The sequence below is a fragment of the Puma concolor genome, chromosome E4, assembly GCF_028749965.1.
Source record: "Puma concolor isolate L17-30 chromosome E4, mPumCon1.1.hap2, whole genome shotgun sequence".
Taxonomy (NCBI): domain Eukaryota; kingdom Metazoa; phylum Chordata; class Mammalia; order Carnivora; family Felidae; genus Puma; species Puma concolor.
Genome location: NC_141683.1, coordinates 52,392,264 through 52,405,103, shown reverse-complemented (window position 1 = coordinate 52,405,103; position 12,840 = coordinate 52,392,264). Strand labels below are relative to the sequence as shown.

The following is a 12,840-nucleotide window of genomic DNA, read 5'->3' as shown; positions in this document are numbered from 1 at the left end:
ACCAGTGGCTGCTAAGACTATTACTCTGACTCTTAATAAGAACGATATCACTATACCTAGTACCGTTCTTCAAAGAGCCTCCTCTCAAGTCCCTGAGGAGTGGGTGGGGGGTAGGCTTAGCCTCCCTTTGTTAAGTTGGATCACCGGGGAAGGGGACAGGGACATTTTAGGCCCACTGTGGAGGCCTGGGCACCTGGGCACGGGGACGGGTACCTGCAGCCACAGACAGCAGGATGCGTAAGGAACACGGTCCCCGGGGTCATAAGGCGCTCGGCACCACTGCAGTTCCCCAAGCGCCCCCGGTCCACCCGCCCCGTGCGGTAGTGGGTGCCGAGGGTGGGAGGGGTGACAGGCACAGTCCGGGCCTCAGACATTACGCTACCTCCCAGGGACCTGAGACGTTCACGCGTGAAACAGAGAATGAACCAGCGAGGGCCGTGGTGGAAGAGAGGAGCATGGGTTTGGAGGAAACAGACCTGCTGTTGTGTTTCCCTTTCACTGAGCTCAGTCCTTCCCTTATAACCCGGGGACCGAGGAGTCCCCGCTCCCCGTGAGGGGCTGGGGCTTAACTGTGGCGGCCGGAGGGGACGCTGGCAGCAGGGCCCCCACAACCCTCCCTCCCACGCCCACGCCTCCCCCCCCCCAACCCTGCGTTGCTCCCACACCAGCTTCTCCCCGCAAGGCCAAACAGCATGTGCCCGCCAATCCTGCCCGGCCTCTGGGTAGCTCTGCAGAGACCTTCACGCAGACCCCGGGCTCTGCCGCAGGACAGGCCGCTGGAGCCCCGTGCTCTGACAAGCCTGCAGCCAGCAGATGTAACACCTTAGCGAGAAAGGGTTTTTTTCAACGACGGTTGGTAAATTTGTATATCTCTAAGCTTGATCTTGCTTTTAATGAAACTCGGTAATTTTTTCAGTGCTAATGGGACTATGCTAGTGTCTGTGAGTTGCTGATAAAATGATGTCATTTAAACCTTTTGAATAGCTGTGCCCCGAGCCACCTGCAAACGGCCTCGTTCGGCACTGCCCTCTGAAGCCGCCGCTTCTAGGAAGGACGTTTCTTGGGTTTTGCTGAAGATCTTCCGGTCTTGTTTGAGGAAGAGAAGGCCTGGAGGGGCCCTAAGAGTTTTCTTTAAAGATCTGGAGGCTGCCAAGGGGCCGAATCCAGAGGGCAGGGCTCAGTGATGGGCCACCAGAGGCATATTTCTGCTCGAAGAGAGGAAATGTTCAAATGCTTAGTGCTGTCTCATCAAGGAATGGCTGCTTTGAGAAGTAAGGAGGCAGGGAGGACACTGTAGGGATGATGGGAAGGAATTCCAGAGTCGGCCAGGAGGATAACTGTGTTCTCTGAGGTTCACTGATTTTGTAGTTCCAGAATGTGTAGAGCACACAACAGGTGCCCTGGTGGGTAGAGAAATGAGGAGTTTTCCAGAAGGAGGGAGCCTCACGCAGGCCCCTAAGGATGAGCAGAGTTTAAGTCATCAGAAGGGAAACATTGGAACATTCTCAGCCAGAACGCTACAGACCCCAAGTTCCCTTTGTCTTGGGTGGTGCTGGTGCCCTGGCCTCTCCCTCCTGACTTCCCAGAAGTGCAGAGAAGTCACATGGAGGTTGAATGTGAAGGCTGAAGAGGACAGGCCTGTGAGAGAAGCAGGCCTCCAGCCGCCCCCACCCCCCCGCCCCCGCCACCACCCGGCCCGAGCTGGAAGGCAGCCTGTGCTTGGAATCCAGACGGATGGGCTGTGGCTGGGCTGAGCCAGGGTCACCTTAACCATCAGATCCCATTACCCACTGCACAGACGATGCTGTCAGACGTGGAGCGGTCGATTGAGAATCGGCGAAAATACCAAACCAGCCAGGCAGCTACTGAATCCAATCTCTGTGGCAGATGCTGCTGGAGCCAGAAAGTCAATGGGCACCAACCGAGGTGGACGGTCCAGAGGTCGGCATCCGGGCTGGGCCTCTCGCGGTCTGCGGGATGCTGAGCAAGTTACTTAACCTCTCCGAGCCCTCCTTCCCTCATCCATGGGCAGGAGAGAAAACGCTTAAATTCCAGGATTGCCAGGAGGCTCCGTGTCAACAAATATCCTTCTACTCATTTCACATCCCCTTTTTGTCAAGGGGGGATGGACAGGAGTGGGGACGGGGGCATTTCATAAGGCAGCTGAAGGGGTCCCACAGTTTGGAAAAAGGTGGAGACTGCCACTCCCTAGAAGCTGGGCCTGGCCAGGCCTGGTTTGCAAAAATTGTTCTCATTTCAGGGCAAAAGATGAGAGGGCAGAGTAGTCACTAAGGACAGCCTTGAAACCCACGAGCTTCGGGATTCATGGACCTGACTGCACATCTGAAATCTGGAGACAAATGTCGCTCGTGTCCTGCCTTCCTCCCCAGTGTCTTAGGCTGAGCTGGGTGAAGAGCGCCTTAATTTCACCAATTTAGAGCATTTCTTCATCTGTAAAATGGGTGTTATAACACCTACTTCCCAGAGGCAGTGCAGGGATGGGTTGCCATAGTGCCTGTGTCACCTGGCACAGGGCTGACAAATGACAAAAAAAGGTGAACTGCCCGTCCCCTCTCTTCCCCTGCTGCTGAGTCCAGTCCTCGGTGGGGCACCGTCACAGAGATGTCACGTTACCCCAGCAAGTCGCTTCCTGCTTGCTCCCTCAGTTTCCCTGGCAGTGGACAGTTCCCCACCAACGACACAAGCCAAGAGGCGGGATCCAGCAGAGCGCTGAGGGGAAAGGAAAAAGTCAACCCCGAGAAAACCGGTCAGCATTTATTCGGAGAACGTTCTTGGTGGATTTAAAAGGAATTAGTGTGCCTTGGCTCACTCCAGATGCCACCCGGCTCTATCTTTAGAAACTTCTAAACGAGGGAAGGTTCCAGGGATGTGAGCATCCCTGTTCTCCAAGGTTGACTCTATAAATACCCTCCCAGTCGGCCTCGGGAGCTCTGTCCTCCGACCCAGAAATAGCCCCTTCAGTCAGCAGTCCTGGAAGCAGCCCTTAGCCCAGAGCCCTAAGAAGTATGGGCGCCGAGCGGGGCCCAGGGCCGCCACACGCCGCCTCCCCCACGGCCACGCACGGCTCACCGTGCTGCTCGGCTTTGCTGCAGAGCCCGGGAGCAGGGAGGAAGCAAGCAAACAGAAAATCCAGTCACTGTCCCGGAGCGTGGGGGACAGAAGCTGGGGGACGGGGAAGGCAAGGCCCCGGCCGGACGGCTGAATGCTCACTGCTCCCATGACTGTTCTCAGAGCTTCTGCTCGGCACCCGGCGGCACACCAGGCTGGGAGGCGCCTTCGAAGGCCAACGGGCCTGACTCAGAGGCCGGCGGGCAGTGCTCTCTCCTTCCGGGAGGCCTAGAAACCCCAACACCGTAGTGATTTGATTCGGGGAAGTGGAGCCTGACTAGGAAAGGGGGACATCCTCGGAAAAGCAAGGAAACCGACGTCATTTCCTCAGGTCTGTTGGTAGCTGCCTCCCGCTTTGCACATTTCTGCCAACGAGCCCGGAGAGGAGCGCCTGCCGTTCGAATGATGCCTGAAGTGCGCCAGGCCGGCTCTGTATTGAAGGTAACCTGGGTGCGCTTGTCTGTGGGGAAGCTAAGTGTGCCTGCTGTACACACGCACACGCACGCACACACACACATGCGCACACACACGCACGCACACACACTCTACCATCACTCAGTCCCTACCTCCTAGATCTAGCTCCCCACCGCAGATGTGAAAACCAGCACATGGCCAGGCTGTCAGTGGGCACATGAGGGCTTTTGTTCCCCAGGATCAGCTCCCGGACCACAGTCAAGGTGACTGTGGAGCCCTGTGGCCTCAGCAAGACCCTTCACCTCCAGATGTCTCCGTGTTTGCCTTGCAACTGGGGGCTCATCAGTCCAGCAGCTGTGAGCATCTGAAGAGCTAATGTTTCTAAAACAGCACAGAGCAGCTGCTCGATAAAGGACGAAAAGCAATTGCGAGGCACGATCTTGGAGACGTCGCGGGTTTAATACGTGCCTGCAGGTCGGCCCATGCACTCAGCTCCCGTCACTAACTCCGCTTCCCCGGGAAAGGCCTTCGATTCATGCAGACGACCCATTCCCAGGCCAGGGCCACCGCACATGCCCACGGCCACGCGCTTCCCTCGAGGCCCAGCCTCCCGCCCTCTTGGAACTTTGGGGTTCATTTCGTGACTTGGACCCGCAGACTTGAGCTCCTATTTGGAGGGGTGGACTGTCAGCTTCGAAACCTGGTGTCACGTTACAGAAATCACAGGCTTGTTCCTGAGCCACTGTGGGTAGAATTAAATAGTCAGCAAGACTGCAGGGTTAAAAGTCAAGAAAGCAATTTTTTAAAAAACTGATCTCAACTCATTCTGTAATATTTCCTATTTACATTGAAGAAATGTCAATTCTTGGCTTCAGGCCTCACGAGAGACCAAGGATTGAATGATGCTTATGAGACAGATATAAATCTTTGATAAGACAATAACCGCAGAGAGGGACATGCCTGGAAACGTTAAGTGGGTTCGATTCGGTCACAGCTCTCTCCTGCGGCCCTGACTTGACTCACAAACATCTGGATGTCCTGCTCAGTCACGTTCCCTGTATCTGGTGAGGAGAGTGGCCTGTGTGTGACGTGGGCACTTTGCGTCTGGGCCTCTTGGGCACCATGGGTAAGAGCAGTCAGAAGTGTGCTAATTGTTCTTTTTATTTGTACTTTGGTCCCCAAAGCTTAAACACTCAGTTGGCATTTGTCTTCGTGCCGGATGTAGCCGTGGCTGTACCCAAAGGCACCGATTCTGTCTACAGCTTCCCTGCCCGCACAGCCACGTGCATCACAGACCAGGTCACCTGCTGAGCATCCCAGTGGCATCTAGGAATCAAGGCAAGAGCCCAGGGCAAGAACTGGACATAAGGAAGGACTGCCAAGCCTTGGCCAGACTCTCGACCTCTTTGTCAGTTTCTCAAACCGTACCCAGGATCTTGGGTTTGGGAACGAGACTGGTAAGAAGTCCTACTCTGGGGCAGAACGTGCAATTGGGACAAGACTTAGGAGTTGGGCAGCGATTCTGATGATGATGCCTTCAGGCAAAGAACTACGTGGAGGGACACAGGTCAGGGCAGGGGACCTGTGGGTCTAACTCGCAAGAGTCTACAAATTCAGGTGTCATCAAACTGTCCAAGTCGTGAGGTTCAACCTGCTGCAAAGTGTCAGAACTGTGAAGTTCAACCACCTTTATGATTTATTAATGACCACTATGGCTGGGACCAAAACACAGATGGAAGAGAACAAGTGACCAGTGGATGGACTTGTCTAGCGTGAGGCTCAAAAGCACTTCGTTCTTTTTTCTCCCTCCCTGGGAGAGCCATTAGATGTCCTTCAGTTTTCCGGTGGGAAGCAGAGAGAGGACTCTGCTGTGACATGTGTCCTGGCAGCCATGGCCCAGGCCTCACAAGCCTGAGGTGCCCGGCATCGGTGGCTGAAGCCGTGGACTTTTGATAGCCATCACACTCCTCACAATTACAAATACATTCCTTCCCCTCCGGACCTGGGAGAATGGGGCCCAGCCCTCCCCACCGCCCAGCTAATTGCTGAGAGAGCTGCCAGGGTCCTGCCCGGGACAGAAAACAGAGAGTGGGGAGCCCCTCGGGGAAGGCTGGCAGGGGTTCCGATAATCGACAGCACAGCCCTCATCAATCTCGGATCCTCATCGGTCTGTGGCCTATTAAGCTCTCCCTGTCTGTCAATAACCCATTATTGCTCTCTTGCTGAGCTCTCTGAGGCTAGCTTCCATTTGGCCAGAGAAAAATAATGATTGTTTGTTTATTAGTTGGGAGGAGATGTCCAGCCACAAACGTGCATCGGGCCAAAGCCAGTTTCTGTCGAGCTCTCCCGTGGCCCAAGCCCTCCCTGCTAGAACCCTGTACTGGTGGATCCAGAGGCTGAAATCTGTCCCGAGCAGGTGGCTCAGGGGCTACCAGGATCTACGGATCTTTCCACACAGCCAAGAGCACACCAGCAGCCCTGACTCATTCCTTAGCCGCTGCTGGGTAGGTGGGGTGCCGCCATGCCACACAAGGTAATATGACAAAGGGACCCAGGCTGGTCTGGCCATGGCCTGGAGCCTTTCCCGCTGAGCTCTGGGAGGCCTCGGCTGGAAGCTGCTGGCTGAGAGTCTGGCAACCATTCGGAGTCAGGGTCACCAGGGCTGGGCTGGGCTGGGCGTGAGCAACCACTTCCCGTTTCCCTCTGCTAGCCCTCTGCCCCCAGCCTCTCTCCACCGCCTCCCTCAGCAAGGTCATACTGACGGGGTGCAAAGCCCAGTTCTGCCACTTATGAGCGGTGAGATCTCGGCAAATTGACTCCTCTGAGCCTCGAGGGGCTCCTCTAATAAACAGGAATCTTGCGACTGTGCCACGGGATCGACATGAGATGACATATGGTAAGTGTGTGATCCGAAGCCTGTGCATACGAGGCCCTCAACACGGGGTGGCTGTGCCGTTGTTAGTGGGTCTTGTCCTTTCTCCTCCCGGGGCGCGCGCCCTCGTAAGTCCTCACGCTCACCTGCCGGAGGAACTGGTGGCCTGTTCCTGATCCGCCTGCCCGTGCCTTCGCTTTCCCAGTGGGCAGGGGGCACCCGCTCCCCAGCTGCCACCTTCCTTGCCGGCCTTCAAGTGAACTTGCCCTTGCCTTTGGGAGAATTTTTACTGCTAGTCACTGAAAGGAAACAGGAAGGTCCAACCCAGGCTAGCACTCTTCAGGCCCCGGGCCCAGGTCTCAACTCTGACGCTAGCTCACAGTGTGATCCCTCAGAGGTCACTTAGCACCCTGGATCCTCAGCACTCACCTGTCAAATAGGAAGGCTGTCCTCAACAAGCATCAAGAGTCTCTGCTGCCCTAGAAGTAGTGTTTCCTGTTAGAAACAGAAGAGGGACGCCCGGGTGGCTTGGTCAGTTGAGCGTCCGACTCTTGGTTTTGGCTCAGGTCATGATCTCACGGTTCGTGGGTTTGAGCCCCATGTTGGGCCCACGATGACAATGTGGGGCCTGCTTGGGACTCTCTCTCTCTCTCTCTCTCTCTTTGCACCTCCCCTGCTCACACTCTCTCTCTGTCTCTCAGAATAAATACACTTAAAAAAGAAAACAGAAACAGAAGAAACATCTTACAAAATCCTCCTCGGTATGTACTTCTCGTCTATTCCTTTCCTCTTTTCTTACCTGATTGGCGGATGTCGACCATCTTACCATTGTTCTGAGGACATTAGCATCCCTCACCACCCCCAGCATTGGTGCATCCTGTTCGGGAGGATCAGTAGGAGTTCAGGTAAGTCAGTGAGCCATTGACACCTCAGGGGAACTCTCGGGCACTTCCCGGTCCCTTGACAGACTCCTCGTTTTCTCAGGGAGGGGCAGAATCAGTCCCCAGGATGTGATCTTCCCTCTCCCCCTTCTCCTTTCCTCGCTGTACCTTTCAATTAAAGCTGAGTCCAGAGGGGGTAACAAACGACCCCGAATCCGCATGGTTTACAGCAGCCAAGAGTTCGGTCTTTCTCACACTCACATTCATGGGGGGTCTGCAGAGCTCGGTTCCATGTCGCCTTCACTCCAGGACCAAGGCTGACGGACAGCAGTCCCACCCGGCCGAGGAAGAGGCAATGGTGGGAGCTGTCACGGGGCGCTTCAGGCATCTGCTTGGACCCAGCACACGTCGTTTCCACTACATTTCACTGCCTGAGGGACCAGCCTGCCTCAGTGCAGCAGAAGTCAGAACCCTCCCTCAGGGATGGGCCATGAATGTCTTGACAATACGTACTCCGCCCCATAATAAAGCCTTACACCTGGGCTTCACAACTCTAGTCCACCCCTCTTGCTCTACATGTGTGGGGAAGAAAGCCCAGAGATGGGAGGCGATGTGCCTGACGTCACACAGCAGTCAGGGGAAGACAAGCATGCGGATGACCTTCCAGTTCAACAGGAGAAGGACCCGAGTAGACCCCTAGCTCTGTCATTCTAGGCAAATCCTTTCCGGCCTGAGCTTTGGCTCGCCTTTCTGGAATATGGGGGGATAGCGTCGACTTCCCGGCAGGGACGTTTGGAGGGATGGGTAAGACTTCGAAAGGTACCACACTCAGTGTCTGACACAGAGGAGCCTCTTAATACACATCTGTTCCCGTGTCTTCCCTCCGTGTCAACAGCCCCAAACTCCTTCACCTCATCCCCCTATGCTCTCTGCCTCCAAGCCCGCCTCTTCTTCATTTAGAAGTCGAGAGAAACAGAAATTTTAAGAGGGAATAGCAGTGACCCCAGGGGACTGTGGCCTAGGTACCAAAGGCTGGCTGGGGAGCCTTCTGGGGTACCTCCAAGCTCAGGAAGAGAGTCCTCAGAGCCTTTCTCCAGGGCATCCTCCCGTGCCTCAAATCCTCACCACAGCCCCGTGCAGAGGGCACATCATTCCCATTGTATGGATGAGAAGGCTGAGGCCCCATGTGGTTAGGGGCCGAGCAAGGCAGCCCTCCGGCTCTCCTCCCGCTTCTGAGCTTGGGCCGGTCTTCAGTCTCCCTCCCGCCTCATGGCCCTGAGCCCACATAATGAAAGGAAAGCCCTCTGAGCTTCCAGAAGCCACGGTGGTCCCTGGGGGATGAGGGAAACACAGCTGATGTCGGGCCGGGGGGCGGGGGTGAGGGAGCAGTGGGAGGGTGGGGGGATCCGGAGGAAGAGAAAATCCGGAAGGGCCTCCAAGAGCAATTGTCACCGGTTGTGTTTGCCTTTGTCTTATCGAAATTCCGTTTTCAACATTCATGAAATGAAGGTCCGGGAAAGTCTGTTCAAGCAGAGCCATTTCCTGAGAGATCTGACAGTTAGAATTTCAGGGAAATATATATATATATATATATATATATATATATATATATATATATATATCAAACATCCCTTCCAAGGACAGCTCTGGAACCTGTTTGGAATATGTTTTTATGATTAGATGAGGGGTGTGCACACACGGGCTGCTTGCTGCCGTGTTTGTGTTTTTCTCCCTCCCTCCCCCCCTCCCTGTCTCTTTGAAGAGCTGTTTAGCTGTTTTCTTTGTTCTGGGAGTCTGGCTCTCCACTTAGAATGTCTAACAACAGCACAGATGGCCCCAATTTATCGCTGCCTTACCTGCGTAGGGCAGACATCTCCGTGTCCCCCTGTCTCACCGCCCTCTCAGGTCCCCCGGAGCCATCCGTGAGGCCCGTTCTGCAGCTGGCCTCTGCCTACCGCCCCGAGCTGCCTCAGGACCCCCGCTTTCAGTGCTGGCGGCTGAGGCCGGCCCTGCCAGAGGGACAGACATCGCTGCTCTATGCTCCCACCGAAACAGGAAAATGTCCCCGGCCTCCCAAGCCTCCAGCCTCAAGCAAGGGTGCAGACCGTCCACGTTGAGGGACAGTCGGCCTTGCCAGCATCTGCCCGAAGGAACGAGGCTCTTAGGGCAAGAGAGATGTTCTAGTTGACTGATTTTGAACTGATTGTGCTGGAAGGGGAAAGATGTGGCCTTTTGATAAAGACTGTGACAGAAAGACCTCAGGGTTTTAGCAGCAGCAAGCAGGCTTTTAATGTAGCCAAACTGCTCTCCCTCCCCAGGCCTGCAGCGCCTTCACACCGCCCCCCTCCTCCAGTGTGGCTGGGGTGGGGGTGGGGTGGCTCCATCACCCATCATTCATTCATTCATTCATTCAAGCATGTCCCGAAAGCCCACCTACATGCCAGACACAGTTCTAAAAACCAGGGATACGGCAGTGGGCGGTGCAGGGGTGGGGGTGGGGGAGTGGGGGTGGGGAACAAATTTCTTAAGCCTTATGGGATGGACGAGGTGGAGGGAGGGAATAAATAAATCATATAATCCATTAGAAGTGCTAAGCGCTCTGAAGAAAACTAAAACAGAGAGGATGGGGAACCCTGGGGATGGGGGGCAGTAGAGAAAGTTTAAATGCTACTTGAGAGTGAGAACCCAAGCCATGCAGGTGTCTGGGCCGGGGCGATCCAGAAACTGTGGGGCAAGTGCAAAGGCCTGAGGTGGGGGCGCCTGCTGTATCCGAGGCAGAGCAGGGAGGCCCGTGTGCCCGAAGCCGCATAGTAGGAGGCGAGGCGCAGAGGAGACGAGAGGCCCGTGGGCTGCTCTAATGACTGGCTGTCACCCCCAGTGCAGTGGGGCCATCGGACTGTTCCAGGAGGCCCATGAACCAGTGTGTGTTTTAAACCGGCATCTGCTGCACGGAATACATACAAGCAGGCAGGGGTGGGTGGGGGACGAGCTGGGAAGCTACGCCAGAAGCCTGGGGAAGAGCCGACGGCAGCTCAGGCCATGGTGGCCGTGACAGTGACTGTTCCGGATGTATTTGAAAGGTCGGAGCCAATAGGATTTGCTGGTGGTTCAGATACAGGGTGCAAAAAAAAAAAAAAAAAAAAAGGAGTCAGTGACATTTCTATGGATTTGGCCTTAGCAACTAGGAGGTAGGGCAGGTTTGGAGAAAGATATTAGGGGGCTAATTTTGAGTACATTAAGATGATTGTTGGAAACGGAGCCAGACCTATAAGTACAGAGAACAAACTGGAGCGGCCAGAGCGGGGCTGGGGGTGGGGGGCCGCAGTGGCTGAAGGGGAGTGGGAGACGCAGGCTTCCAGTCACTGAACGGGTAACTGGATGGGTAACCGTCACGGGGACGTTATCGTAATAGGGCTGTAGCGGGACAGATGGCAGCTACCCGTGTGGTGAGCACAGCGCAACGTATCAACTCGTCCCATCACCGAGTTGTAGGTACACCTGAAACTAACGTAACGTTGTGCGTCTGCTACCCACGAACGACAGAGAAAGGAAAGGTGCGGTGGCCGTCCCAGTGGAGATGCCGGGTCAGGAGAGGCCCAGGCTGGAGATGCACGCTGGGAGGATGCGCACCTGGCAGAGGCTGAGCATCTTAGAGCCGCGCGCGGGGACATTAAGGTTTCCACTTACATAAAGCATTTCCCGTTCACCACCTCGTACAGTCTCCACAATGGCCCTTGAGTTAGGCGGAGACAAGCTCGGGAAAGTTCTGCCGGTTTCCGGGATCGCCAGCCAGTCAGTGGAAGAACCTAGAGAATGATAGCTCATCTTCTGGGAGGCGGTGACCCTCGACCCTGGGTGGGCACTGGGGCCGCCTAAGCCTCAGGGCCCCTCGCCCCTGACTGGACCGCACCTCGGATGTGAGGCCTCACTTTCTTGGAGGGCAAGAGGCTCTAAACGCATACGGTCCCCTGGCTTCCTCCTGAGTCCAGCCTCCTGCCTCTCTCCGGAGCCTGCCTACCTGTTAGGTGCTTCTCAGTCATGGAGGGGGGCGGGGGGCGTGGGGCGGGGTGGGCTGTGCAGTGTTTTCTTCCAGAGGCTCAGAGGCGGCTCCAGGTGCTTGAACTTCACTGCCCCCACCTGACTGTAAGCCCCTAGAAGACAAGGGGTTGTGTTTGCCTCCCTCTTTTACCCATAGCTCCCCTCCCTCCCCCTCCTTCTTCCCCTGTCTTCCCCCCCACCTCTCCTACCCCCTCCCTCCCTTTTCCCCCAGACCCTTTCCTCCTCACCCTCTCCTCTCCCCTCTTCCTCTCCCTCAGGCCCTCTCCTCCTCTTAACCCCTTCTCTTCGTCCTCTGAGAGCCCATCTGCTCCTGTCTAGCACCTGGCAGGTGCTGACGGTCCCTGTCCGCTTGTCTGGTTCCCTTGCTGCATTTGGGGAGGGGAAGATGCGGCACTTCTGATCCCGAGGGCAGAGCAGACGTGGGGACGCAGCTCCCAAGCCGGCCTTGGTACCAGGAGAGCATCTAAAGCAACGGGGTCTCTTGCAGGCAAAAGAAGGCCCTCTTCTTGCTCGTGCAGCCCCCACACCTCATTATGCACAGAGTGCACAGATCAGGCCTGCGTTATATCACGGTGGCCCCTTCCAGTCCTTGGCTCTGGGAGGATCTGGGGCTCAAAAAGCAATGAGCTCCAAAGAACCCTCTTCAGCCACATCCCCAGAACTCTACTCCTGTCCTCCCCGGTCAAGTTCATCTCAAGCAAATTCGTTGATCTTGCAGTGCATTTAAGCCCAGAACATTCCCGGATGCCACTCTCCACTACTCAAGTCAGACCTGAAGCCTGGAAACTTCTGGGGAACATTCAGAGACACCCCCCCACCGCCACCCTCCACAGCCGGTCTCTGCGCCCATACACCTGTCCCTCCAACCACCGCTCCCTCATCCACACCCAGACACCCGGAGGCATGAACTCATGCCTTCGTGGTTATTCCTGGGGCGCCCCCCTGTGTTTCTTAGAGCACCCCCTCCATGCTTCTGCTCCTTGCCCCTGTGTAAAATGGAGATAATGAAGAATTTACTTCAAAGAGTTTTTGTGAAGATAGAGAGGTTGATGTTTGTAAGGCGGCCAGAATCTACAGAGAGACTGTGTGTTTGTTTCATAATTCCCAGGCCAGTCTCATGAGAGAGACATTTGACCCCCTGTTTTAGCAATGGGGAAACTGAGGCCAAGAGAAGCGAAATGGCTTCCCCGGGCTTCCAGCTAGGGGGTGGCAGGGCCAAGACTCTAATCTGGGACTGCTCTCTCTAATTTCAGAGTTTGCCACATCATGTTAAGCAGACTCCGTGAAAATAGAATGAATGGTCCCTGCCCACAGGAAATGTACCGCAGTCAAGGAGACTGTACAAATGCGTGGAAAATCCCCGGGACTGTTTGTACCCAGAGATGTTTCATAAGCAGGGAACTGGGAGGGAAGGAGGCTGAGGAGTGTGGTGGGCCAGCTCTCCAAGACGCTGTTGTCCAAAGGGCCCCTGACCCTCCCGACCTG

The 12,840-nt window shown here is 55.6% G+C and overlaps 1 protein-coding gene across 3 annotated transcripts; it reads left to right on the top strand.

Annotated features, from left to right (window-relative positions):
* Positions 1-2,457: 2,457 nt before the first annotated feature.
* Positions 2,458-8,281, top strand: LOC147572673 (uncharacterized). Of its 3 annotated transcripts, none has more exons than XM_086693358.1 (4): positions 2,458-3,570; positions 4,728-6,439; positions 7,226-7,320; positions 7,478-8,281. In XM_086693358.1, the coding sequence occupies exons 2-4, from the start codon at positions 6,430-6,432 to the stop codon at positions 7,994-7,996; spliced, it is 624 nt and encodes a 207-aa protein (XP_086549484.1). In that variant the 5' UTR covers positions 2,458-3,570; positions 4,728-6,429; the 3' UTR covers positions 7,997-8,281. The 3 variants fall into 3 exon arrangements, with proteins under 3 accessions (XP_086549484.1, XP_086549483.1, XP_086549482.1); XM_086693357.1 differs by having other exon boundaries at positions 3,782-6,439; XM_086693356.1 differs by having other exon boundaries at positions 2,458-6,439.
* Positions 8,282-12,840: the final 4,559 nt, after the last annotated feature.

Excerpts from the sequence above, each read along its gene's own strand:
- LOC147572673 (XM_086693358.1), top strand. Across the intron at positions 7,321-7,477 it reads GAGGATCAGTAGGAGTTCAG|CTGAGTCCAGAGGGGGTAAC; the intron begins GTAAGTCAGTGA and ends TTTCAATTAAAG.